Below are 27561 nucleotides of genomic sequence, written 5' to 3'. Positions count from 1 at the left end.
GGCCGCGCTCGAAGGACCAGCCTGAGCCGAGGACGCGCTTGGCAGTTGGAAGCCGGCAGCCGCGCAGCGAGGAAGAGGATGAGCCGCGAGGGGAGGATGAGCCGAAGCCAGCAGCTGGGGGACCGGGGCGCGGGAGAGAAGGGGCCGCGGAGGAAGGTGCGGAGGGCGCCTGGGTCCAAGACGGGGAGGGGGTCTTCATTCTTTCTCCCTGCTTCGCAAGTAAAGCTATGCTTGGTTTTGGGAGGAGGGGTCTCCGCGTTGCTAACGCGCTCCTAAAACTCAGAAGTGAAAGGGGGGAACTAGCCCAGACTTCATTCAGAGCAATTTGAGCCCCCAGTCCGCGTGGCTCCCCCCGTCCCCTAAACACGCAGGTCGGAGGCACTTTGCTTTTAAGTGGGTGCCCCTAAAACCGGCTCGACCATGAAGCCTTTGCTCTCTCCCCAGCCCTGCTCTCCACACAAAGAGAGCAAAAAGCTCGATGGACGGGCCTGCTTACTTTAATGGCGAGAATGAAAAAATAAAGATGGAAGAGGCTTTATTCGTAGTTCTTAGGGGTGCTGATGTGTAAAGAAGGGTGCCTCAATTAAAAAACCCATTAAGCAAAAATCCAAATACAACTGAGGGAATTGCAAGTTTAGCAATGAATTCAGTGAACGTGGGCACAGCTTTTTTATTTTAAAAATTGTGCTGGGAGCCCTGTTTTTTCATTGCCTTTTGCTGGCATTGATATATTTCAGTGTTACTGTATCTGCTGAGCTAACGGAAGGAAGATTGCGGCTCTACTGGGTGGTGGGCAAACCCCCTAAATTTTCCTAGTTCGCTTCACTTCCAACATGGAGAGGAAAACACTTATTGGTCTTGTTTTGTGTGCTAAAATAGCTTGGAATTATGGGCTCTCTGCCCGCTCTTGAGGCTACATCCTTTCAGACAGCTGTACATACTGTTGGTTTCTGCCAAGAGATGTTGGAGCGCAGCCTTTTTCACTGCGAGCAGTTCTGTGGGTTTAGAAAACAAAATCTTGTCTGCCTTCTGTGAGAATTTAGGGGTGTCTCAGAGGAGAGGGAAGCAGGATGCCCCAGTTCTCATTTATGCAAGCAGTATCCCCTGTAAAAGACTGCAAAGCTGCCTGCTGGGGCACGCGGATGACTTGAAATGCCTGTTCGCATGGCTCCTTGGGGATCCTTTTCTCCCCCAACAGGCTGCATAACAGTTCCTCGATCCCCAACTCTTCTGGTTTGTTGCATCACTCAGGGCTGATGAAAACCTGTGGTGCATCCCTGGTGCATGCTGCATTCCTGTGGGGTTCATGCCACTGTTGCTGCCTTGCTCTTCAACTCGGGGCAGTGCAGGGTGTCCTTTGATCTGTCTAGTGGACCCTTGCAGAAGAAACAGGGGGTAAAGTCTCTGTACAGAGAGAGATAAGCGGCCTTCTGACAATTTTCTTAAAACAATATTTCAGGCAGCTTAATTTCAGGACAGTTGCATTTTGTCAAATGGTAGTCTCTACACAAATCATAGGTTTAAAAAAAACTTGAGGCCATATCCTGGATTGACCATGGTCTTGAGCAGTGCCATACAGTTGGACCTGTGTCAAAACCTCTGCTCATCTCTTAAGTTCATTTGGTGACCTTTGGCCAGTCACTATCTCAGCCTCACCTATTGTGCAAAGAAAGCTCAATGGAAATAATTGTATCCTGTGCCAGGTTTTTGGAAGGGTGGGATACTAGCATAATACATTTCTCTCTCATAGTTCTCCCAGCTGCACAATGGATGCATAGGGAGTGATAAATCTAAAAGCCTCAGTTTTGTGTGTTGAAAAGGGCCTGAGCATAGAACGTCACAGTATCAGCTGCAGCCAATAACACAACCATTACAAGGGGAAAGTCATGGGTTATCTGCATTTGACAGTCTCTAATTCTGCCAGGTTCTGTTATTTCAGAGCACCGAGACTTCAGAGACCCTTAGGTACACTACTTTATTGAAAGCAATCGATGCAGTGCATCACTTCTTGAATTTATTTTTCCTCTGGGGTTGGAAGAAGGAAGGAGATAGTTTCCAAGCATGTGAGAGCAATGGGCACTCCCTTCCAAAACTAGAAGCAAAGCACAGTACAGTATCTTAAGTACTGATGGAAACAATCTGAAAGAGGGCTGTGCCACAGTGCCATTCCACCTTGCTGCATAGCTTAAAGTGATAGGTGTTGCCTGGGTATATTTCTCTCTGCTACCTCTGCAGTGGAAATGGAACAAGATCAGATCATTATGCGGTGACATCAGTAGTCAAAATATAAGTCTCTCCTCTTTTTCCCACAGCTTCGAATGAAAAATCGCATCCTAATACACCACCACACTTGAAAACTGGTAAGAATAATTTATTCTGATTTCTGCAATGAATCAAAAAAGGCACTTAGACTTCATAGAGTGAGGTGTACGGCACTCGGGCAGTCCGTGTGTTTAGACAACACATGTTGGACTTTGGATGAAGGGGCTGCTGTCCTGTTTTGCTTGGATGTAAGGACTGTTGAACTCAAGTAGGGCTGAACCTCCGGAGTTAACATTCATTGCGTTTGTGTCACAGCCTGTCCGTTTCTATGACAGACACAGTATCTGACTGCAGCTGCATTGATGCAAACAGGTACTGCTTAGCCAAACAGAGAAATGCAGTGGGATGTAATGGGCATTGGGAGAATGGGGTGCATGGAACTAAAAATGCAAGTAAGTAACTTGTTCCTATTTAACCATTGCAGGAACATTCAGAGTTGGCTGGCCTTTGTTCATGTGAATGCAGCTCTGGCCATCCCAGGTCTACCATAAGTGAAACCATAAAACCCTAGTTTAAGATTTAGGGGGGAACCAGAGCAATGTTTTTTGTTTTGTTTTGAGAGGGGGGTGGCTGAAGGAGAGGAAGTTCTGTGAGCAGGAGTCTGCTCACATGATTTTGGATACAACCCTATATTTGCAGGGTGCTTTCTCCCTTGATGGAACTCAAGGTTGCATTTAGCTGTGTCCTGGGAATTATTCTATCTGTGCATTAATTAGGTTCCACCTTGCTTAGTTTCAGTTGCTGTACTTCAGGCCATAGCCCTGGAACCTGTGGCTGGACTGCATCTCAATACAGATAGTATTCCTTACAATGTCTTGTTAGGTATCACTTTAAAACAAGGCTTTACCTCCACTGGGACAAATCTGTAAAATAGAACCCTAATCAGCGTTATCTCGTGATTCTATGATTATATCTCAGAGCAAGGGATAAACCATTTCTGTTTTCTGCTGTGTCTCCTGGAGAAAAGCAGCTGACACAAACATAAATAAATAAATAAATAAATAAATAAATAAATAAATAAATAAGCAAGCAAGCAACTGTGCATCATGCTTCTAGAAAAGAATTTGTATGACTTCCATTGCTCAGCAGGTTATCCATGCCTTGCCCTCTAGCAGGCAAGGGGACTCTTTACCTGCCATCAGCCCCAGCCAGCATGGCCAATAGTAAGGTATGATGGGAGTTGTAGTTCAGCAGCAACTGAAGAGCCACGTGCCCCCTTGCCTTCCTCTAGACTAGTCTGTGTTATAATCACCAAGTCAGAGAGTAATCCAACTGAAGAATGGTACTTCTACTCAAGGCATGTTCCAGCCTGCCCCAAGGCCACAAAGAAAGGAAATGCTTAACATCTGAGGCTGCAGGAATGCTTGGCTTGGCACTCACAGACTGTCTTGTGACAGTGACTCAGCTCTTATTTCCAGCATGAGAAATTTCCAGTGTGAAAGGTACTGAGATGTGCTGGTCTCCCTGGGCAGGATACCTTATGCCCCTAGGAAAGGTCATGAATATGGGATGTGCACACTGTAGCCAGCCATGCAGAGAAACACCAGTTTCCTAAAGTAGTTTTTAAAAAATCCTTTGAATCAGGAAAGTAACTTAATAAACCCTGTAAGGCACATGTGGCAGTGGAAGTCTTCAGGGACACACCAAGGATGGTGTACTTCTACAGTGTGATATTTGCTCAGAAGCAAGTCCCACTGTTGAGTGAGTTTTCCTCTTAAGTACATATAGCAGAAAAGGGGGACCTGTGGCTGTTCAGATGTTATCGGCCACAACTAGCCTAGTGATGTTCAACAATGGGAGCTGCATATGGAGGACTACAGGTTCCCCACCATAGGAGGGGAGCCACATCGTAATTGTAGGCTACAAGCTTCATTGGCTTCATGTGCATATCAAGACTATGGGTTGGCATCTGTCTGTTTTGAGAGACAATGGAGTATTACTGAGCCAATAGCAACATTTATTGAATTCAAATGGGTCTGAGTACTTCAGGGAGTTATTTGTCAAGTCAGTAAGTTGTGTTTTAAGATGGCTGAGCTTCCAGTGTCACTCCTGAGCCCATCTATATATTTTGGAAAGTGGTTTTTATGGTTATGATGCATTTAAACACCACCTGAGATATCATCACCAAATTTCTGCATGGTGGTTCCAGAGATAAAGGAGAAAGGTATTCTATGTTTGAATACATTTGGACACCATTTTGAATCAAAATGAGACTGAACCTTTCAAAACTGCACTATTTTTTTTGTTTTTGTTTCTTAGAATTCCCAATCAACATTCAATATGAAATAGCTTCCAAACAGCTAATGGCAACATCATTTCTAAATTGGTGACACCTGTTGTGCTCTTTCAGCTCTATTACTAAAAGGTCTGAACCAAAAGTAGCCATCCTGCAGTAATGGTCCATCACAGCACTCTTGGTGGTCTGTAATCCTTTAATTGTGCTGCGCTTGCATAAGATTTTTTTCTAAGAGCTCTCCTAGTGAGGTTAGGCCACAGAATGGTGCCAAGCCATCCCCCTTGTCAGTGCAGAATAGGAGGCTGTCTTTCCGGTAGAATGAGGCACACCTCTTGCTTCCTGTTCCCATGTGAAAGCTAGTGCTGTTTGAATGGCAGAAAGTGGATGGGGGAGATGCTCATAGCAGAATCATAGCACTGTAGAGTTGGAAGGGACCCTGAGGATCATCTAGTCCAACCCCCTGCAATGCAGGAATATGCAGCTGGTCCATACAGGGATCGAACCTGCAACCTTGGTGTTATCAGCACCATGGTCTAACCAACTGAGCTATCCAGGCTCTACCCAGTCATTTCTATAGCATAGCCCCTTTTTTATCTGGCATTCATTGTCAAGGAGCAGGGAGACCCTGGCTCAAATCCCCATTCAGCCATGAAGCTTACTTGGGCCAGTCACTCTCAGCCTGACTTAATTCACAGAGATAAAATGGGAGGTAGGGGGAGAACCTCAAGGGAGCTCAAGGTGGCTTACAAGGAATGGTGGGATAAAGATTTTCAGGACCCTTTTCTTTTTTCTTTTTTTAACAAATGGATAGGGGTCTCCTTGTAATGAAATCCAGGGCTCCTTGTGTTTTCCTATTGACCTAGAACAACTCAGTGGGGTCTGGGGGCTCTGCACACCCATCCGTCCTCCCTGTGCACTTTTGAATTTGTATTGCTGTCTCCGGTCTCTTGACACACACCCCATCCTCCTTTCTTTCAGACAGTGCTGGCTGTCCCTGAACCATGATGGCAGAATCACTGCCCTTCTCCGTGAGCACCCCAGTGCCCCCGTGGGAGCTGGAGGCCTGGTATGAGGACTTGCAGGAGGTGCTCTCCTTGGATGTAACCAGCAGGACGGACCCCCCAGTGGGGGGACAGGAGCAGGTGAGAAAACGGAGGAAAGCAACTTTCCTGGCATCTTGTCTGTCTCTTGTGTACAGCATCCCAGAGGTGGCTAGATTTCCCCTTACAGAGTTTCCTAATTCTTCTTCCATTGGCTCTGTATCACACTTTGCTTCACTTGTCCTTCCAAACCATTAAAAAAAACCCCATGAAAAAACAAAATTAGTGTGGTACCTTTAAATTTGGGGTACCTGGCAAGCATCTGTTTTACCACTTCTGCTATGCAGAAATTTGATAATCTTAACATGCTATATAGTTTTCACTATAGCCTATTCATAACGATGGTAGAGAAACATTGGAGCAAATCCTGTCATGCAGAAGAGGTAGATATTTCAGGAATAGATGGAGTGGGGGTGTCCAATAACAACTACTCCACATGACACAGATGGGCTGTCAAGCCTTATCTTTTATGCTGTGTCATTCACCTTTCACGTGCCCATTAGTGGGGTGTTTCTTTTGGGGGGGGGTTGCCTATAGGCTGGCTTCCCTAGATAATACATACCTCTTTCTGTGCTGTTAGGTGTGCACTGTAGTTTCTATTATAGCTTAGAAACTGCTTTCTGTAGACAAAAGTAAAGCAAGTAAACGTGCATATTTGGTTGCATGAATACCTAATCCCATTTGTATCTCTCATGCTTTCTTCCAAGGAGCTCAGGGGACTTTCCCCACTTTTTAATCATAACAACCTTGTGAGGCAGCAACAAGTCCAAGGCTGCCCCAGTGAAGATGGATCAGGAACCCTGGTCTTTGTAGGCTAGGGATCACACTGGCTTTAGGAGGTGAAGGCAAATAGCAGCTCTCACCATCTTTCCATTTTCCTACAGAAGGAGTTTGATGGTGTTGACAGCACTGCTCTGCTGTGGAACCTGGATGCTTCCAATCCCTTGGAGCCCAGTGGAAGTGAAGCAGTCGGAAACTGTGAGCTGGACCCTGATCTCACAGCTCAACTCCTGGAACTGCTAGCTGAGGAGCCTGCGGGACCTGCCGAGTCAGACTCCAGCCACAGTTCTCCAGTGCAGACTGGGACAGATGATGATGAGGGGGTGTCCACTAGCCGGAAGAGGAAGCATGGTGGACAGCCCCACGGAGGCAAGAGGCAGCGGGGCAGAGAGCGGGAGCAGGAGAATGAGCGCAGAGTGGCCGAGCTGATGGCCCACAATGAGCACCTCCAGAAAGAAATAGAGCGCTTGACTGCAGAGGTGGAAGCAACAAGAGCAGCGCTTATCCAGCGTATGGTGAGCCTAAAGACTTAATGGATCTGGAGAACTTCCTTCCTGTACTGATGACTCACTTGCCATGGACCAAACCGAGCAATACTTCACTGCTCCCAGCTTTAGCATCTATGACTTTAAACAACATGCTAAAAAAGAAAGTGTCAAGCACTTTCCTATACAACAGAGTAAACATTACCATCGCCTGGTAGGCTGGGGCTGTTCCATAGACTAACTCAGCAACATTACCTTATGGGGGACTCAGATTGCTTATTTCTACTCTGGTTTAGTGAGCCCGCCTTGCTGAACTGAAATATAAAAGGTGGTCATGCAGCTAGACTGTGCCAGGCTATATATTCCAGAGGAAAGCCATCTTGGTTGAAACTGCCTCTGCCAACCAAGCTTGTTCTTAACATCACCACCACCACTTCACTTGTGAAGAAAAATGTGCGAGAAAAAGCATGTATGTATGACTCCAATAATAGCTTTTGCATTTATAGGTACAGTATGTATTTAGCCAATAAAATATTTATTTCTCACCATATAATCAAAACATTTCAAAGGTTCTGAATTTTTCATAAATGGGGTTACAAAACAGGAAAAAGGGCTACAGCAAAATAATTTAATGTTGTGAAAAAGTGAGAAACTCTCCCATTGCTGAAATACAGTGAGCCAAGTGTCTGGGCAAGAGATGCTGCCTGCCTGACAATTCACTTTCTCTTTTTCGCTTTTCCCTCAGCCAAGTTGAGCTGCTTCTGTAGTTCTGCTAATTTTGAGACTGCAGCATCAACCTGCTTTTTCTCAGCATTCTGAGCCTTCAGCTGCTGCACGTAGTTATCCTAGAGAGAGAAATGAGCGGTAAAATATTGCACTTTTGCACAAACAGGAAGCAGGTTGAAGCCTGCAAGGCAAGAGTCCTGAAACACTGCAAGTTACAGTAGTTGGGACCTGCAGCCAACATGCTGCTCTGTAGAGTGAATTGTCCTGTCAGCCTTACTGCATCCCTCATCACAAGTAACGCAGGCTGCCTCCTTAACTTTTCTATAAAGGTGGCTTTTGCCTTGCCTCTATGCCATCTCTGCCCTCGTGATACAAGTACTCCTGTTTCCAGGCCTAGTGCAAGATGGTGTGCCCCCCCCCCGTGTAATACTTAAGGAAAACACAAACCAAATTAAACAGCATTGCTTTGCAGAAAGTGATTTGTGATTTTCAGCTAGTGCTTGATGCTTATACTCGTTGTTTCTAAGTGGAACTTCACTCTTTCTGGAGGGAACCTCAAGGAAATGTGGCCCTCTAGGACTTTGCGACCCTTAGAGCTCTCTCCACCTGTCCCAAGCCACACCTTTCACTGCCTCTATTTTACAAGGCTATTAGGCTGTGAATAAAGCCTCAGTAAACACAGACTAAAGCTGTCAGCAAATCTTGCTCCATTTTATCACTTTTCTGTGCCTTAGTGAACCATGTGTGTTTGTTAGTTTCCTATCCCATGCAGTAATGAAGAGCACTGACAACCATTTTAAAAATAGTTCACAAGCCATTTTTTAAAATGTTTAAAATGCAGCTTCCCCCAACCTGGTGCACTCCAAATGTTTCGAACTCTATCGCCCATCATCCTTGACCTTTTGGCTAGCCCAGGTAGGGCTGATGGGAACTAAAGGGCATCGGGGTAGGGGAGAAGTGGAGTTATTTTGCAAGGCTACAACTGCTTGGCCACAACTACTTCGCCATTAAAGAGATAATCATGTAGTTCTAGCTGTGCAGTTGGGCTGATCGGTTCATTAAAAACATTAAAAACTAAAAACAGTAGAGTGTGCAACCTTACCTGTTTGGCTATTTCTTCCTGAAGCTCCTTTGTTCCTACTGCCTGCTCACCTTTTACAACTTTTTGCTTGAAGGGGAGGGGGAAGAGAAATAAATCTAAATGAGTAGCAGTATAACAGGCTTCACCAGCTTAGCATCCAGGAGACAAGGATAAGCAGAGCTGCTTTAGTATAGGCCTCAGATGAAGCTCAATTAGTGGCAGGCACAGGCAAAGAGTCACCAAAGCTTGAAAAGGTGAACTGCACTGTTCTTGCGGGGGGGGGGGGGAGAGAGAAGACACACATGCAGGATACATGCATGTTCATTAAGCTCGCACTGGTGATAAGTCCTCAATCTTCTCCCAGTGCCCCTTTACCCATTGTTCTAGGTAGCTGTTCCCAGAAAATAAGCAATGAACAGGCTTAGAGGCAGTAAATAGGAAATCATGTAATCCAACCCTGCCTGCATTGATAAATGCCATGCATTTTGCCTCTCAAGCCAGATACAGATGGCTTAAACGCCTTGGTTAACCAACAGAGGAAATTTACACTCTTGTCACACATGTGGATGGGTCAAATCTGAATCAGAAGTGAGTGCTGAGTGGACCTCAAATGATGGAAAACAAAATGTCCCTTGTAATTTGACTGAACTTGTCCTTAAGGTAGGGAAAAGTGAAGGATCTACTGGAGAGCAAAGGTTATATATACAAAAGTTGAAGAACTGCCTTTCCCCAACTTGGAATCCTCCAGTTGTTTCAAACTACAACTCTCAGCAGCCCTAGCCAGCACGACCAATGGCTAGTGCTGAGCTGTAGTCCAAAACATCTGGAGGGCACACAGGGGAAGGTGATGGGGAGCCTCAGGCCCTCAATAATTCTCCACCTGCCACCCTTCTCACTGGCTTTTCCCGAGTTGAAATGTCCTTGAATTCTGACAATGTCTATTGCTTGTCTGACTGGAGGATAGCCAAGCCTCGTGCAAATGTTAGATCAATGGAGAGCCCTTCCTAAACCTCAAAGCCACTCCTGGTGAGCAGGAAGAACACATTTTACCTTCAAATTCAGAGGGAAGTCTTCAAACTGGAAAAAGCACAAAAGGATACGATACCACAGCCATGAAGAGCAGAGAGAGAGAAGCAATTAGGTGCCACAGCAGAGGAAATAACTTTGCAAGTAGCCTAGAGCTCTATATACACACTAAAAATAAAAGCACCAAGGGGGAGGCAAGGGATGCTTGCCAGTGCTAGGGATGCAGGATCCAATTGCATCCAGCCAACAGACACATTTTGTGGCTGCTGTGGATACTGGGTAGATGACTAGCCTAGTAACTACACCATAGATGCAAAGCAAAATATTAAGGGAGAGAGGCAGAAAAGGCTGAAAAGCATTGGAACAGTTTCCCCTGAGACAGTCACTTAGGCAGAACGAAACGGGAGCTGTCAGAATGAGTCTCCCCAAGTCTTTACCTTCAGAGTGTGAAAGGGTAGAAAGAGGTACCCTCACAAAAATCCATTTCTTTGTAGAAGTTGCTGACTCATGCAGAGATATGACAGGCAGGTTTCCTTGAGGTAAGACAACTCTGCTTTGCCCATGCATCAAACAAACCTAAATGATCCAATCCCACACCTCATGCAGGGCAGAATGACCTGCCTTTTGCAGAAGCTGACTGGAAAGAGGTGTGGCCAGAAGAAGCAAGTCAGGCAGAGATGCTGGAGGCAACCTCCTCTGTAGAGGAGTACTTTGGGCTTCCAGGAGCCTTTTCAGCAAATTCATTCATTTCCTGAGGTACACAAGCCGTTTTGTCATTCTGCCGCTCTGATACACAGTTTGGGAATTACTGTGTTGAGAGAGTGCAGTTGTGAAATGTTTGGAACAGAGGGAGGCAGAAGTGGTTTTCTGGCCCCCAGCAGGTAAGTAGCTGCAGCTTACTGGGAGGAGTGAGGTGGCAGAGAGGTTGACATGGTGCAACTGCATTAGCTGAGCTAATCTGGTACTCCTGCCAGTGTGTTTGCATCATGCCACCCTCCCTGCCTCCCAGTAAGCAGCAAAGACTCACCTGCCAGGTCAGGTAAGCACCTTCCCCCACATCTGCTACTGGGTACAGGATACATTAAAAAAGGGTAAAGGGACCCCTGACCATTAGGTCCAGTCGTGGACAACTCTGCGGTTGCGGCACTCATCTTGCTTTATTGGCCGAGGGAGCCAGTGTACAGCTTCCGGGTCATGAGGTGAACCAGAGCAGCGCACGGAAACACCGTTTACCTTCCTGCCGGAGTGGTACCTGTTTATCTACTTGCACTTTGGCGTGCTTTCAAACTGCTAGGTTGGCAGGAGCTGGGACCAAGCAACGGGAGCTCACCCTGTTGCGGGGATTCGAACCGCCGACCTGATTGGTAAGCCCTAGGCTCAGTGGTTTAGACCACAGCGTCACCCGCTGTGGCAGTTTTACTAACTTGTAAAATGGATGTGCTTCTTCAATAGCTTTCCAGTTAATCCTCTGGCCATTCTACTACTCTCAGAGGCCCAGCAAAGTATGGGGGTATCACGAGAGGGGCTTTTTCATGGTGGCTCCAAGAATGTGGAACTCTCCACAGATGTGCATCTGGCACCATTTCTGACAGCATTTGTCACTTGCTTTGAAAACAGTTCATCATCATGAATCAGGTAGGCGGAACTGGAGTGTTTACAAGCTCAGGAAAGATGTTTGTGCTGTGGCAACATTATGAGGAATGCAGTCAAGCTCACCTAGCAGTTCTTGAGCAATGCATGTCAAAGTGCCCTCTTCTTAATCAGTTCCTTTCCCCCCCACTCAAGCCTGAAAGCAGAGGCTCTCCACAGTCCCATTCAGTTTGCTCTGAGCTCCTGTAACTCCCCCTTTGTATTTTAACTAAGCATTTACTCTGCCCACTCATTGCATGAGATTCTCCCAGAGTAGCTTTACATCCATTGGCTCAGCTGCTTTCCCTTACCTGGCCACCACCAAAGCGCTTCCGCAGGTTTTCAATTTGTTCTGTCTCCAGCTTCTGGAATAGAGGTGTCACCTGGTGGGAAATTAAGGAGACAGGTGGGTCCACAGAATCCTTTGTGAACTTGTCCCACACACGTGTTATGTGTATTCTATATGATTACTTTGAGAGTACTGGGCATCCCAAGAAATGCGTCTAAGCATCTAGTCCCTATGTTTGCAGAGCAAAGTGTGTAACTATGTAAGTAGTAACGGTTAGAAGTAAGTAGGAGGATGACAAAGCAGAACTTCAGTTTTGTTTCTTTGTTGCCAGTTATTTTTATTGATTTTCCAATTTTAACCCCATTACACAAATTAATTCCAAATTAATGCAATTTCGTTAAGAGGTTTCCCATGTGCTGGTCCCGATGGTTCTTATTTATTTCTATTACAAGCCATTTTACAAATTTATCACATAGTCAACAGCTGCACTCTTAATGTTTTCTATTCGTGTTATATTATGTAACTTTCAAAAAACTTCAAGTGAGGGGCTTCCGGGTTGGCGCCATCGTCAAATGGCAGAGTTCCTCCGACCGGAGGAAGGGGCTCCGTGGAAATCGGGTCTTCCCACCGCGGCGAAGGTGGGGACCCGCTAGAAACCCCAGGCGGAGAAGCCTGGGGACGTGGGGTTCGGCGGAGCACCGAGAGCGCCTCCCCTACTCACCGGGAAACCCCTTTTTGGGGCTCCGGAGTGAAGTGGGGTGAGCAGCGTGGTGCAATCGAACCGACTGCTACTTCCACGAAGGGAAGCCGCACAGCCATCGACGGAGAGCGCCAACTTTTTTCTGATGACATTTGGACTCTAAACAAGTACCCATGAGTAAAAACGGAGGATTGGACTAAGAAAAATTGTTTTTTTGAATTAGGCACGAAGCGGGAAGGTATAAACAGGAAGTCTGCCTTCCGCTTTTTGTAAACAGACTAAAGCAAAGATCGTACAAACTAAACAACCTGGAATCTGACTTAAAGATTGAAATTTTCTGCATCTATGACCATTAAAATCCCCTTGACAGCAGGAGGAAAGGGGGTAAAAGAACTTTGACTATCTAATCCTGCAGATAGAGAGCAAAGGAATATAAATTTCCATTGCCCCGAACCTGGGGACGGGACGTCAGGACAGATTTTTTTGAAGAAAACGGATCTGAACAGATAGAAATAAAAGGGAAACAAATTGACTTTAATGTCGCCTTCTGCTCGAGCTTTTGCAAGGAAACAAGGTATTAGAAAATTGAAAGTAAATCTCCCTTTGTTTGATACATTTTAAAGATGGAGGCTGAACAGAAGTTGTGCCCTCTAGAGGGAGTTTGTTAGTTTCTTTGTTGCAGTTCACAAAGAGACATAACAGCTGTAGAAATCAGCGTGAGACCAGATACTTGACCTTGACTAGAAATGAGCAGGAAGGAAGATTTTCTTGCTGCCCTTGGCAAAGTGAATGCTATGCTACAGCAGTTGCAGGAGGATATGAACTTGGTGGATGAGAAACTGGAGGTCATGACTGCTGTAGCTAGAAAGTATGAATTGACAGGAGAAGAGGGAGAAACCCCACAACAACAGACCCAGGAAACTGACTTAAGGCAATTCCAAGGGCAGTGGAAGATGGAAGAGATGGCCATTATACCTCAAAAGTTACAAAATGAGAGACCTTACGTCATTGAACCCAAAGGGTATCTGCAAACTTTTGGAGTTAAGGGAATCCTTAGCTCTAGTGGGACTGTGAAACAAGAGGACAAGTATTTTTGGAGCAACTACTGTTCGGATTACAAATTCAGCAATGGGGAGTGGAACTGGGGAGTATGGAACAATCTGACCAATGAAAATGGAGACTATGACTGTATGGAACTTCCCAGAGATCCACTCCCCAAGGAGAAAGGGAAGAAATTACGAAAGATTTCAACAAGGGACAAGGAAGCGTCGCATTACAACCAGGATCAAGAAAATCAGCAGAGGTGGCATGGAAGTGACTTGAGAGCCTCAGACATTAGAACACCGGACTGAAAGTTAACATTTAAAGGAAGAAAGGACGGACGCAACCCGAAACCAGGAAGAAAGGGACGATGGACAAAAATAGAAGAGAACTTTCTTTTATATATTTGGTTATTTCTGAGTAATATTAATGAAATAATAGATAGAGGCGGAAAGGAAATAATTGGCTTTAGCAGAAAGATTTGAAGGCAATAAATACAAATACAATTTAAATTTTAAGGTTTATGGTTCGGAAAGTAAAGATAAAGTTAAAGATAATATTGATAAATTTGAGATAGATTGTTAAGATAAATTATTTTTTCTTTTTGATAGATATGGGAAGAATTTGCTGAATTAATGATTAAATTGGAATACAAAAAGGGAGGTATGAGGAGGTCTAAGACACAAGATAATGAAATGAAGCTACTTTTGAATGTATACTACTTTTTTCTTTTTCTTTTTTCTGTTGTTGTTTTTTCCCTACTCTGTTTTTTTTTGTTTGTTATGTTTTTTAATGCTTTTGTATCCTGAAAATTTGAATAAATATCATTTAAAAAAAAAAACTTCAAGTGAGGAACAATAACTTTTTCCTTTCCTCTTTTAATTTTTATTGATATATTTTCCATTTTTCTATTTATACATCATACACTTTCCATCATACAAAATTTCTTTACATACTTCCCAACCTAAAGCACCATGGCATTCTAGATGTACCTTACTTTCCTGATACCTGTTAATTTTCCAACCCTATTTTTCTCCTTTCAATTCCTTTGTTGCTGTTAACTGTTGCTCAAGAAATTCCCCCTGCTTGTAGGTTATTTTTACTATCATTTCTTTTTAAATATGCAGGAATCTCAGCTAAAGCAGCCATGACAGATAGCCACCCAACCTCTGCTTAAAACTCTCCAAGGAAGGAGAGTCCAAAACCTCCCAAGGGAGAGGTAACATAGAGCAGGGCAACATGTTAACATGAGCAGTCTGGCTGCTGCATTCCAGCTACAGCTTCTGGACCAGATACCAGGACGGCCCCACACAAAGCCCATTACAGTAGTGGTATTCCTTTTAGCTCCCAACTCAGTGATCTTTCTCCCAAACACGCTAGCTATTTAAGTGCTGGGATTATATCTTATTTTTAATGGAGGAGCATTCTGTTGTACAAGCCTGAAGGGGTACACAGCCAAGAAACAGGTTTACCATCTTATCTGCCGTTGGAGAAAGCTGGCCCTCGGTCATAGCTTAGAAATGACTTTAGCCACAGTTCTGGTGCAAGCTATATAGCCTCCTCTCCCCATCACTTACCGTGCCAATCTGATGCCCAGCAGGCAAGGTGCAGACAAAGTCGTTGGTCACCACGTTGTAGTCAGCGGGAATGCACAGCTGTTCTTGGATTGCAGCACTCACACTCGGCATGTACGGTTGCAGGATAACAGATAGCAAGGATGCAATGTTGACGGCTACCCCTATCACTGTGCTTGCTTGCTTCCTAGGAAGATGAAATGATGCTTGTTAATTTTCCTAGGAAGATGAAATGATGCTTCCTCCCTGTGGGAGGAAGGAGAGAAGACAAGAAGAGGAGATGACCGGCTATATACCAGAGCTTAAAACATGCCTCCCAAAATAAAGCACTGGTAGCTAGCTCAGAGCAAAGGGGGAGACATTGTTCTGCTGAGTTGGCTGGTCTGACTAGAGGGCATCAGAAAACAGCCTTTTCCTTGAAGCAGAGACTCACTTGTCAGCCTCGCTGCCCTTGATCCGTTTCCAGGGTTCATTGACCTGGAGATACTGGTTGCCAAGGCGAGCAATGTTTAGGATACTGCGCAGGGCATCACGGATCCTGCAGGAGAAAAACAGAAAATTTGTAGGAGTAACCGAACCAGGGAAGAAGAAAATGTAGCAGTCTCCTCTTCGCCCTAGCTGCTAGAAGGGACCAGGGCTCATAAATAACCACTTGCCTTATACCTGGGGCAACTAAACAACAACCTCCAGGCAACCATGCAGATTATTATTATTATTATTTTGTAAATCAGCTGTTGGTCCCCCCCCCCCATTTTTCAAACCCTCAGACTACCACAAAATACTAACACAGATCCATGCGGACAAGCAGACTAGTAAAACACCTTGCAGGTTATCAAATTTTGTCAAGTTATTTGCAAGGGTGACAGAGCCTGCTTTTTCATTGCTTTATCTCTACCTTAATCTTAGCATGTCAGATTTGCCTCTCAAAAAGGCATAGGATAAAAAGCACACATAGATACATAACCAGAAATAAGCGTCTAACTCAATGCGAGTAGAACTCTGGAAGTCAAGATTTGTTCCACAAGCATTTACTTGCAGTCAATGAAAAGGATATCTGCACATGCTCATGAGAGAGACAGATATAGATATAACTAATTCACATGTTCAGAGCCAATCTGGAGATGATCTCCTTAGCCAACATTCTGCTGCCCTTTTCAGTACTTGTCTAAACAAGGGATGGAACCAGGCCCGCAGGCTAATGGCACATGCCAGGTCCTAAGGACGTACTTGACCTTCTCCAACAATTGGTTGTATTGGCGCAGCTCCAGAGTGATGTGAACCAACAGACATTTGTCATCCTGACTCAGCTCCATGGTGGGGACGTGTCCCCCAAAGAATTTGCACACAAAGGACCCGGCTCTGAGAGAGAGAGAGAGACAGGAGAGAGGGATGAGGGACAAATTTTATTGTAAGCCATTACATCCTAAAGTTCTGGCATAGTCATTTTATTTTACAGAAAACCAGACTAATTGTAATGATTTGGTGGTTGTATTGCTTTTTGATTACTGTGAAGCCAATGATTTGCATGCAATAAATGTATGGCTAATGAACAGGCAGATCACTTAAAATTTCTAACTGGATACAACAAAAATAGAAGGAGTTTGCAGGCTATGTACAAAGCAGTATCTCCCAGCCAGGGATGGGAACAGACCTGTATCCATTACATAAGTACAAATCCACTGAACAAACCATGTGTTGGGTAAATTACCTGCTTTCCTTTTCTTTATATGAACTATCTGACATACATTTGTAATCCTGTTCCTCTCAACCACCACCACCACCACCAGGCTGCCATGTTCTAGTTTCACTGTGGATTTGAATGACTCTTTCCCTCCTCACCCCATTACCTGTTGATGAAGTTGCCAAGGGTGTTGAGAAGCTCTGAATTGTTTTTAAGCATGAGATCATTCCAGGAGAAGGCACTATCCTGACTCTCAGGCCGCAAGTAGAGCAAGTAGAAGCGCCAGATGTCTGCAGGGATGCCTGTGTCTTTGGCCATATCTCCAAAGACCCCCACACCACGACTCTTGGAGAATTTGCCATCCTCATAGTTCAAGTACTCTGCAGAAAGGAAGATTAAGTGATGGCTTTAAAAGAGGTTTCGACTAATTCACAGAGGATAAGGTTCTCAATGACTACTAGCCAAGATGTCTATGCTCTCCTTCCAGTGTGGAGGCAGTTGTTTGGCATCCGTCATCTGTCTGTCTTAAGCGACAATGGAGTGTGCCTCCAGGGGCAAAGTCAAACTGCTGTGGTAGGAGAACCCAAGTGACCTCCCTGGAGCACAAGCCTGGGCAGTGTTTATGGAGGTCCTGGGTTGCTCAGACAACAAAGCCCCACTCTCAGCCTCACTAACGTAGTCCAAAGGAAAGCAGAGCAATACGTTTGGCACCAGCTTGGCTGCAAGAGCTGCTGGAAGGAGGCGTACAAGGCACCACCCAACCATCTTAGGGCCTCCACTCCTCAGTCAGCGGAGGTTTAGGATTAGAATTGTCCTTCTAGGTGGGCTACCTTCTCAAACTGAAGACCTCTATCTGTCCCTCACTTCCCTCTACAGCACATGCAGAAACTGCCTTCTTGACCACTGGACCCATTATTGGTCTTGTCAGCTCAATCTCTGTGTGCAGGGGAAGTCCCTACCTCACCTCTGAATATGCCTCTGAATATCAGGAAATGGGCGCAGCAATGTTAGACTCAGGGGTCCTACTTGCGGGCTTCCCATAGGGATCTGCTTTGCCACTGCCTTTGGCATCAACCAGCAGGGCTCATGTTCTTAGGGGGTTTTAAAGGTTTGCTCAAATCCCACTTCAATAGCTCCACTACAGCTTCCAGGTCACATAAGATGCAACCTTTTTTGTGGCATAGTCTAGCTTAAACCAGCAGCAGTCTGAGGGCTGGAAATGAACGAGCGGCAGGTGGGGCCAACTCTCACACACAGAGTACCTGTTGCAATAAGATGGTTGACGAGTGTGTATCGATCCCCAGTACCCAGCAACGAACAGGGAAACACCACACTATGGAAGGGGACGTTGTCCTTGGCCATGAAGTTATAAAGCTGAACCTGAGAAGAAACAAGGAGATGGACTGCATGGTTAAGTCACACAACCCCCTCACTCTTTGCTGCCCCAAATGGCTGACTGGTATAAAGGGCATTTGTTTGGAGGGGTGTTACAGAAGCACACATGCCCCTGAGGATGGGATAATCACATGGGTGTACAGGCATCCTGGGTCGTACACATGCTCCCACCCCATCTCCAGTGCTTTGATACACCATCAGACAGAACATCTGCCTGGATTCTAGACTGAAGACACACATGAGAAAACTACTGAACATCCTTTACATAAAATGAGCTTATCTGGAAGGGATCTCTCGGTCTTATTCCTTCTGTGAAAGAGACCAAGCTACAGTGGCAAGTGTGCAAAACTAACAAGCTCATCACCTGTTCTGGGTTCTTCCACCATTTCTCCCACTGGTCAGTGTAATTGGCTGCAATGGACAGGTAGCCAATGGGGGCATCAAACCAGACGTAGAACACCTATGGAGAGAGAGGGGGCGCCAAAACATGAGGGGATGGTTCACAGAAGGCAGGCAAGGGGGCACTGTCAGAGACCGGAGTGGCTAGACTTCCAGTAACATCCTGCCTTTGAACATTTCCCGACCAACATTTCACTTGAAATTTGACACATCTGCTCGTACACATATTTTCAATCCTTATTTTTTGAAGTATGGAAGGCCATACTGATGCTTAATTCCTAAAACAGGGCAGGCCACAGCTCAAACCTTTTTAAGACAATGCCAAATATGTGGAGAGTGGCTGCTGATTCTTCAGTGGTGAACTGTAGGTATTCTGCACATGCTCAAATGAATCAACAACACTTGACCATTCTGGAGCTGTACCATTGGTTTCAAGGGTTGAATCAATAATTAAACTACAGGCATAAGTTCTGGTTAATTAGCAAAACGACGAGTTTAAGTCAAAGTATGAATAAATTTGATTGGAATTAGAAAGCATTTGATTGACTGGCAAATGCGATATGAAGTTACTAATGAATAATACAATTGAGAAGGTTATTTTAGATGTTCAGATAGCAGACAGACACAACCCAGACAACTTTCTGGGCTCCTTTTACAATGCCCTCCTTTTTCTCCAGGCACCACTGACACTAAGCTGTTTTGCCTCTAGACTCCCTACCTGCTAGAACTCCCAATGCCCTGATCCATCCTGCTGAAATAGTACTGTCTTTCCTGTGGTGCCCCTCAAAAAGAAAAAGCCTTGGACCATAGAATAAGAACAAGCACTCAGCAATACCATGAAAGGATTAAGAACTGACCCCCTGGGTCTTTACCCCATCACTCACCTTGTCACGGAAGTCATCCAAAGGGACTGGCGTCCCCCACTTCAGGTCACGAGTAATGCACCGTGGCTTGAGCCCATCACGGATCCAGGAACGGCTGATATATCTGGCATTGGGGGTCCAGTCCCCAGTGGACTGAGAGACAGCCAGCCACTTTTCCAGGCTCTCTTCTAGCTAAAGGTGAGAAGATCAGAGACAGCGAATGAGGATCCTGGGTGTAATGTCATAAGGTCTAGGGCTCATTATGATTGCAAACAACACTAAGCAAATTGTACATCGCATGTACATCGTACTGTCCTTTAAAGACACTAGTAAAAGAAGAGAGACTCACCTTGGGCAGGTCCAGGAACAGGTGCTGGGAGGATCTCACCACAGGGGTCGCCTGGCAGACTTTGCAAACTGGTTTCTGCCAGGATGGAAAGAAGACAAGGCCATGGTATGGTTGACATTAAGCCCAGCAATTAAACAACATGTAGGAAGTAGTACCAAGCCCATATGTAGGACTGCCACACATGCTAATTCTTGTGTTCTGGAAAGTTATTATTGGCTGCACCTCCCTTAGTTTTGATTGACAAGCCCAGGTTTTAATCAATGAATTTTTTTTCCAGGGAACAGCGATTTGGGGAAAGGATGTTGAAGTAAAGATTAATAACTATGTTTGTTCTTCACATGGATCTATGCTATTTCCTCCACCACCATTAATTTTCCTATGCAAATCAACAGAAATTTCACTTTCTTTCCTTTGAAAGCAGGGTCCTTGCGCGCGCTCTCTCTCTCTCTCTCTCTCTCTCTGTGTGTATGTATGTATGTAACATTTTCCCCACCCCAGTCTTTTCTGGGGATCCATGCTTTTTATTCCCACCATCACCTGCACTCCTAAATTCCAATTGTACACAATCCAAAACAGTAAAGTCTCCCTTGAGGGAAAATCACTTTGAAATGTGGCAGGTTTTGTACCCTCAGAACTGATTTCAATTCTGGTATAAAATAAGGTACCTTTTCTTTTTCAAAAAAATCATACTTTATGGTGCCCTGCACGAAAACCCCTGGATTAAGCCTATCTGGTATGCCTAAATCACTCTGAGCGCTCTCCTATGCCTGCAAGGTTCATCTACTTCTGTAAAAAGAGAGGGACCTTGGGCTTGCACCGCCGGATTCTGTGGGGAGGAGATGGGGGGTGGGGAATCTGTGCTAGCCTAGCATGGTGCAGATGAGACACATTCCACCATTATTTCTAGCAATCCAAGACAAAGATAAAGAGAAATGCTAAGTATGTAGGTTCCCAGGACCATATGGGTGGCAGTACCTTAAGTTCAGTGGCATTGATCAGTTTGCCACATTTGTCGCACTGGTCGCCACGGGCCTCTTCATAGTTGCAGAAGGGGCAGATGCCTTCCACAAAGCGGTCAGCCAGGAACCGTGCACAGTTCTCACACTTCAGTTGATCCACTGTCTCTGTCAGAAGGTAGTTGCGCTCCAGTAGCTTCTGGAAAATGTCCTGAGCTATCCTGAGGCAAGGAAGAGAAGAAACATATGAAGGAGGGACATCCTGAACCTTCATATGGCACACCCCCCAAAAATTAAATAAAAATCACATCAGGGAAAACTTGGCAGTCAATCCATGAACAATTAGCAGACCAGTGTTTGTCTTGGGCTTGCCAACTGCATCTACACCTTCTGCTGATGATTCTCTAATACAGCAGGAAGGCTGGCAAAGCACTTCATACCTCTAGGACAAGTGTGAGGAACCTTTGGCCCTCCAGATGTTGATGAACTACAACTCCCACCAGTCCCAGCAAGCATGACCAATGGGAAGGGGTGTTGGGAGTTGTAGTTCATCAATATCCATCGGTCCAAAGGTTCCCCACACCTGCTCTAGAACATGGAGTCCTGCTCTCCTGTGCCAACCATGGTCCAATTTAAGGAGGAGGCCCATCTCATAACACTACCTGTAGTGTGAAATTCATGGCTCAGTTGTCCATTGGTCAGTTAAGAACCTTTCTAAGGTGCAAAGGAAGTCCCACTGACTTGGTTCTGCATTGCTGAACCCTGTAACATGTGGCTTGCCTTACTTGCTCAAGCCACTGGAAACTGACCAAATAGCAAACACCTGTGTTTCCCAATGGCATATTAGTGTCTGGTGGTCTAGGTAGATTTGATGGGAACTGGTGCCAATTAATCTTATTTACACACATATTGACCACTTATTATTATTATTATTATTATTATTATTATTATTATTATTATTAAATCCAAAGTGGTGTACAAAAGATTAAACTGCATCTTATCTTTAGATGCGTATCTGACCTTGGTTCACAGGAGGGGACTGAACATGCTTCCTATAAGAGTACACGTAAGCATGGTAACTAAAATTCCATCTGTCCCAGTTAGTATCCTCGGACAATGCTGTTCTGCTCATTCAGAGATAGGGATAAAAGTACTGTTACAAATCACTTTATCAGTTTACCATTGAACAAGATGGGCCTGCAGCCAGTACATGCAAGCTGCTAACCAGTCAGGACTGCATTCTGAGTTTATCTGCCAGACCTCATATATGATGTGGCACACCTGCAGTTCTGCATCACATTTAGTGGCACCATACCCTCTTTTGTAATACACCAGTGGCAGCTGTACAGGATTATTCAGAAGAAGAGAACCCACATCCTAACTCAGCCTGTGCACCAGTGGCTTCCAAGGAACCCATCTACCACCTCTCAGCAATTAAATTAACCCATCAGTAAGTTACTAGCCCACAAGGAGTTCCTTCTCACCCACATATATGCTGTTTTGTCATTTGTAGCCCAAGGCAGGGGGAAAATAGCAAACAAAGCCAAATTTTGAAAAGCTTCCCTTTTTCTGGAGAAGTAAAAAACTTGCTACATTGAGCACAGTCATTTACAAGCATGCCTTAAACCTGTACTTGGCACCAATGCCTCACCCTGAGCACTCAGTTTGAGTAGAGGGGCAACAATTTGAAATAATTTAAATAAAAACATATTATGTGCTCTCAGATTTTTAGGTAAAGGCATGTCTTGTTTCATGGCAGCTGGACCTCCATGGTCACAGAAACTGTAAACAATTCCGTCAATCTTTTCTGCCCATCTCTAATAGCCAGTTTTACAGTTCTTAAAGACTAAGACAATAAGTAGTTTGTAAGAGAGAACGCAAAGTAGTGCTGCCACATGAGGCATTCATGCTCCTTTTCCCTTGGCCATTGTGCTCCCTTTCCTGGCAGTGCTTACTTGGTCTGATGGGGTGTGGTGGTGCGGCCAAAGTAGTCAAAGGAGATTTTGAACCACTGGTAGATCTGGGCATGGACAGTGTAGTACTTATCACAGATTTGCTGCGGTGTCAGCCCCTCCTCCATGGCCTTTGTCTCTGTGGCAGTGCCATACTCATCAGTACCGCACAGGTACAGTGTGTTCCAGTTGCGCAAACGACAGTACCTGGACAGGACACAAGAAGTGAAGAAGGATGCTTATCACTACCTGCAAGGACCAAAGCTTCACACAATCTCTCTGTTACTTCAAATGGGTCAAAGCTCTCTGGGAAAGCACATGCTTTGAATGCAGATGATCCCAGGTTACATTTCTGGTACATCCAGTTAAAAAACACTCCGGCAGCAGGGCTGAGAAAGGCGTCATCTTCAGGTCTTGGGGGGCCATTGATACTCAGAACAGAGCAGAAAATGAGGCTGCATGGACCAGTAGTCCACTTGATGTGAGGCAGTTTCATATGATCTCATTAGATTAACAGTTAAACCCTGTCTATGATTAGTTGGAAATAACCCTCACTGAACTCAGTGGCTCTTACTCTGTAATAACTGTTTAGAACTGGAGTCTAAGATCTGCTCAAGATGCAAGTTGCAACACAGAGAAAATATTTTTTATTTTCTTTCATAATATTTATACACTGCCTGCCTCAAAGTAGTTTGCAATGTGTATATAGGCAATGTAAGCACAGATAACCAAGTACACATATTGTGGGATTTTGCAACTTCATTGTAAAATCAGATCCATTAAAACAATATCAAATAGCAAGAAATCAATTGACTCATATCACCAACCACTCTGATATTACCAGGTACAAAGGCAGCTCTGGTGGAGTGGATACACCTTGAAAATAAAATGCCAAAAGAATAAATTCTCAGCCTCCCATTAACCCCCCCCCCCTTTTCAAGTGACTGACATATCCTAACAAGAGTCGGTGGCGAAAGGCATCAACATCTTACCTGGCAAAAGTATCGGCACTGAGGACACAGCCAATGATATTCCCAAGGTGAGGCACGTTGTTGACATAGGGCAGGGCGCTGGTGATCAGCACGTTCTTCATGCCTTCCACAGGAAGTCTGCAAAGATGAGCCACAAGAAATGGAGCCAGATTTTAAGGAGAGAAACTGTGCTTTGGTAGAAGAGCAGGGAGACACAAGAAGGAAAAAAGGCTGCTCTGTGAGGTTACACAGTAAGTATCTGGGCTCCTGGGGAAGTTGCCCCTGCAACTTAGAAAGGCCAGTTCTTTATAGGCTGGATGCTAGTACAAACAGATCCTGATACTCTGCTAAATTTGCAAATTGGCATTTGGCTCCTAAACCTCATGGCTGTGGGGAAACTCCATTAAAAATGATCACACATCACCACAAAATGGCCTATACAGAGGAGGGGGCTGTTGTGCTGTGCACCATGTTGCATTGATAAGGGTTAACCGCTAACCCTAACACTGATGTCAATCTTCACCATGATATAGGTACAGATTTATTTTCATATACAGTGGTACCTCGGGTTACAAACGCTTCAACTTACGTTTTTTCAGGTTACAAACGATTGTAACCCGGAAGTACCGTATTTTTTGCCCTACAGGACGCACTTTTTCCCCTCCGAAAATGAAGGGGAAATGTGTGTGCGTCCTATGGGGTGAATGCAGGCTTTCGCTGAAGCCTGGAGAGCGAGAGGGGTCGGTGCGCACTGAGCCCTCTCGCTCTCCAGGCTTCGCGGACCTCTCAGCAAGCAGCGGGAGCCAGCGCTGGACTCCCACGGCTTGCAGAGAGCTGCCTGTTTGGGGGCTGGGGTCGGGGGAAGCTCGGGCCGCCCCCGCCCCAGCCCCGTGCCTGGGGGAAAATAATTTTTTTCCCTTTATTTCCCCCCCCCCAAAAAACTAGGTGCGCCTTATGGGATGGTGCGTCCTATAGGGCGAAAAATACGGTAAGTTGTCCAAGCTCTTGGAGGCCTCACCGCTGCCTGGAGGCAAGCCCAGACATTGGCGGGGCCTACGGAGCTCTTGGAGGCCTCCGTGAATGCCGGGAGCCAAGCCGATTGTGATTGTGGAAGAGGACCCTGAACCCCCTCCAAACAGTGAGTTTGGAAATAAATTTTTTTCATCTAAAATACGGCCTTATTTATTTTATAGTACAGCACATTCATTATTGCCTTCATTTTATGGATTAATGGTCTCATGAAACAGTAAAATTTGTGTTAAATTGCTGTTTTAGGGAGTGTTTTTTCATCATTTGGAACAGATCAATCCCCTTTCCATTACTTTCAATGGGAAAGTCCGCTTCAGGTTAAGAACACTTTAGGTTAAGTACAGACTTCCGGAAGCAATTAAGTATTTAACCTGAGGTACCACTGTATTCATACATACAGAGATGTTTGGGATTTTAAGACATAGAACAGGAATATAGTTCTGCTCTTTGCTTTGAAGTCCTCTTCAAAACAGCCCCACATCATTTCCACTAAGGCCAGGGCATTTTAGCCCAGCAAGGTACTTACATAGGCTGCTGTGGCTTCCAAGGTTTGGGGAGGCCAGCTGGCCCTCTGACCCAGACTTCTGCAATTGTTGCAATCTCCTCCTCAGACAGAGACCTCTGAGTGGATTCCTCTTCCTAGAGGGAGGAACAAAAATCCATCTCCAAACCTGCTTTGCAGGTGCTCAGCACCCAGCTCCCAGAAGGCAATCCCAATGCTGATGCACAAAGTGGCACAGCCCAAAACTGCAAGAGTGGCTCAGACACACCAGGGCAGCCTGCACCCTCCTGGTGCATCTTCCCTCCCCACATGGTGCTTTAGTACTTACTGGGCTAAATACCAGTCAACTAAACAAATCCTAAACATCTTCTCAGAATCTAGTCATTGACTTTAACCTCATTTTCACAAGCAGAAGGAAAGATTTTGTTTCATTCATTTTATCTGAATGCCACTTTGCCACAAAAATAATAATAATAAAAATGCTCAAAGGAGTTTACGAAAAAGAAACAGAGATGCATTTCAAACTACAACTAATCCAGAATGCGGCAGCTAGACTGGTGACTGGGAGCAGCCGCCGAGACCATATAACACCGGTCTTGAAAGACCTACATTGGCTCCCAGTACGTTTCCGAGCACAATTCAAAGTGTTGGTCTGACCTTTAAAGCCCTAAACAGCCTCGGTCCAGTATACCTGAAGGAGCGTCTCCACCCCCATCATTCTGCCCGGACGCTGAGGTCCAGTGCTGAGGGCCTTCTGGCGGTTCCCTCATTGCGAGAAGCAAAGTTGCAGGGAACCAGGCAGAGAGCCTTCTCGGTAGTGGCGCCCGCCCTGTGGAACGCCCTTCCAGCAGATGTCAAAGCGATAAACAACTACCTGACCTTCAGAAGACATCTTAAGGCAGCCCTGTTCAGGGAAGTTTTTAATGTATGACATATTAGTGTATTTTTGGTATTTGTGGAAGCCGCCCAGAGTAGCTGGGGAGGCCCAGCCAGATGGGCGGGGTATAAATAATAAATAATAATTATTATTATTATTATTTCAAACAAACACAACAAAAACAATTTCATAACAACATAGCAAAGCAATAGCTCAATAGGACCACCCTGCTGAGAGCCTGAGGGCCCTGCTCCTGCCTCTATCTACCTGGCCCAGGGCAGGGCCTGACAGGCTTCCTAAGGACTGCTGCTGCTGCCCAGCAGAGGGGGCTTCTTCCCTGAAATTGTTTTTATATCCTTTTAAATTCTTTTTTTAGAGTTTCAACGTTTTTAAACTGGGCTATAAGGGCACTTGGTGGGATGTGAGGGGCAGGGGTAGTAGTTGTTCTCTTTGGCATCTGTTGGGAGGGTGTTCCACAGGGTGGGTGCCACTACCAAGAAGGCCCTGGTTCCCTGTAACTTGGCTTCTCGCAGTGAGGAAACCGCCAGAAGGCCCTTGGCGCTGGACCTAGAGTGTGTGTTTCTGGCGTTGGGCAATTGGAGCAGATGAGGGATTCTGCTGGTTTACCACCTGCCTTGCTGGCTAGCGGTCGGTCTCCCTTCCGGAGCTGACAGAGCTGGTCTCTGGGGAAGCATTCAGTCATTCAGTCTTCCCTTTCCCCCACCTGCAGCACCATGTGCTACTCTTAGCACCATTTGAAGAGAACTGGAGGTCTGGTTCACAACGAAGGAGGACAATACCTTCAGCTCATTAGTAGCTGGCTTCTCAAAAGCCTGGTTGGGAGCAGGGTGCTTTTGCAGATAAGCCTTCAGCTCCAGCAATCCTTTGGGCGTCCATACAGATTCAACAGCCTTCTTGCAGTACTCCTTCTGGTTCATGTTCTGGAACCATCTCCTCAAGGTTTTTAACTCATCTTTAAAATCAAACAAATTCCAGAGGAAAAATCTCACCTTGGCAACTGCTCAGTCTCAAATAGAAATGTATTAAGTTCCTATTAAGGTAACACCCACACCCCACAATCTGTGAAGATCCCTGCCACTGACTCAAAACTAGCTGGAGACTAGTTTTGCCAGGAGACTTCTTCTGGGCAAGGCAAGTATGGTTGGAATAACCAGAGTGATCAGAATCAAGATAGCTGGGGGGGCGGGGGGGGGGATGAAACAAAAAGCTAGCTATTGTACCTTTATCTCAGTGTGGTCTAAATAATGTTTTGAATGCCCTAGGATCCCTCTGTAAGATGACAGCAGTAGCAGACAATCCTTCCCCTGAAAGAGTTTGCCAGGGCTTGTCTTCCCTTGTAGCACGCAGCCACAAGAGCATGTAAGGTTTTCCCCAAGGTGCACTCAGGGGCAATGCAGCAACTGAGCAAGTCGCTTTGGTGCTGCATATGAGCTGGTTGTGTCCTCTGCAATGCAAGGGGGCTCCCTGAAGGCAGAATGTTTGGCAATGATCCATATGCTTTCATTACTGAGACAGGGAAGAATGTGAAAAAAGGACCCCCCCAAACCCCAATTATGTATTTATTTATCCAGTGCTTT

General features: G+C 45.4%; 2 protein-coding genes across 4 annotated transcripts in view; one reads left to right on the top strand and one right to left on the bottom strand.

The window, feature by feature from the left end:
• On the top strand, positions 1–7484 carry DDIT3 (DNA damage inducible transcript 3). Of its 2 annotated transcripts, none has more exons than XM_081851889.1 (4): positions 1–156; positions 2313–2360; positions 5537–5700; positions 6546–7484. In XM_081851889.1, the coding sequence occupies exons 3-4, from the start codon at positions 5560–5562 to the stop codon at positions 6969–6971; spliced, it is 567 nt and encodes a 188-aa protein (XP_081708015.1). In that variant the 5' UTR covers positions 1–156; positions 2313–2360; positions 5537–5559; the 3' UTR covers positions 6972–7484. The 2 variants fall into 2 exon arrangements, with proteins under 2 accessions (XP_081708015.1, XP_081708014.1); XM_081851888.1 differs by having other exon boundaries at positions 6543–7484.
• The window catches only part of MARS1 (methionyl-tRNA synthetase 1), a 28360-nt gene continuing 8236 nt past the window's right edge, over positions 7438–27561 (bottom strand). The window contains exons 6-22 of one of the 2 annotated variants that reach the window (XM_081851716.1): positions 26764–26936; positions 25111–25223; positions 23577–23693; positions 22588–22791; positions 20652–20853; positions 19677–19751; positions 19349–19519; positions 18430–18525; positions 17933–18050; positions 16837–17050; positions 16217–16348; positions 15423–15527; positions 14993–15176; positions 11697–11768; positions 9781–9807; positions 8752–8817; positions 7438–7768 (exon numbers count right to left, since the gene is read on the bottom strand). In XM_081851716.1, the coding sequence (XP_081707842.1) occupies positions 7640–7768; positions 8752–8817; positions 9781–9807; positions 11697–11768; positions 14993–15176; positions 15423–15527; positions 16217–16348; positions 16837–17050; positions 17933–18050; positions 18430–18525; positions 19349–19519; positions 19677–19751; positions 20652–20853; positions 22588–22791; positions 23577–23693; positions 25111–25223; positions 26764–26936 (2198 nt within the window). In that variant the 3' untranslated portion in view covers positions 7438–7639. The remainder of the gene's footprint in view (positions 7769–8751; positions 8818–9780; positions 9808–11696; positions 11769–14992; positions 15177–15422; positions 15528–16216; positions 16349–16836; positions 17051–17932; positions 18051–18429; positions 18526–19348; positions 19520–19676; positions 19752–20651; positions 20854–22587; positions 22792–23576; positions 23694–25110; positions 25224–26763; positions 26937–27561) is intronic. The other variant, XM_081851717.1, reaches the window with a different exon arrangement.

The sequence above is a fragment of the Podarcis erhardii genome (assembly GCF_964252035.2).
Source record: "Podarcis erhardii genome assembly, chromosome: 2".
In the NCBI taxonomy this organism is placed as follows: domain Eukaryota; kingdom Metazoa; phylum Chordata; class Lepidosauria; order Squamata; family Lacertidae; genus Podarcis; species Podarcis erhardii.
The sequence above is the reverse complement of the archived record's forward strand: the minus strand, read 5'-3'. Positions and strand labels throughout refer to the sequence as shown.

What these genes read in the sequence shown, in the direction of transcription:
- DDIT3 (XM_081851888.1), top strand. Translation starts at nt 5,560, where the DNA reads ATGATGGCAGAATCACTGCCCTTCTCCGTGAGCACCCCAGTGCCCCCG. An exon ending in CAGTGGGGGGACAGGAGCAG is followed by an intron (nt 5,701 to 6,542) that starts GTGAGAAAACGG and finishes ATTTTCCTACAG; the next exon opens with AAGGAGTTTGATGGTGTTGA.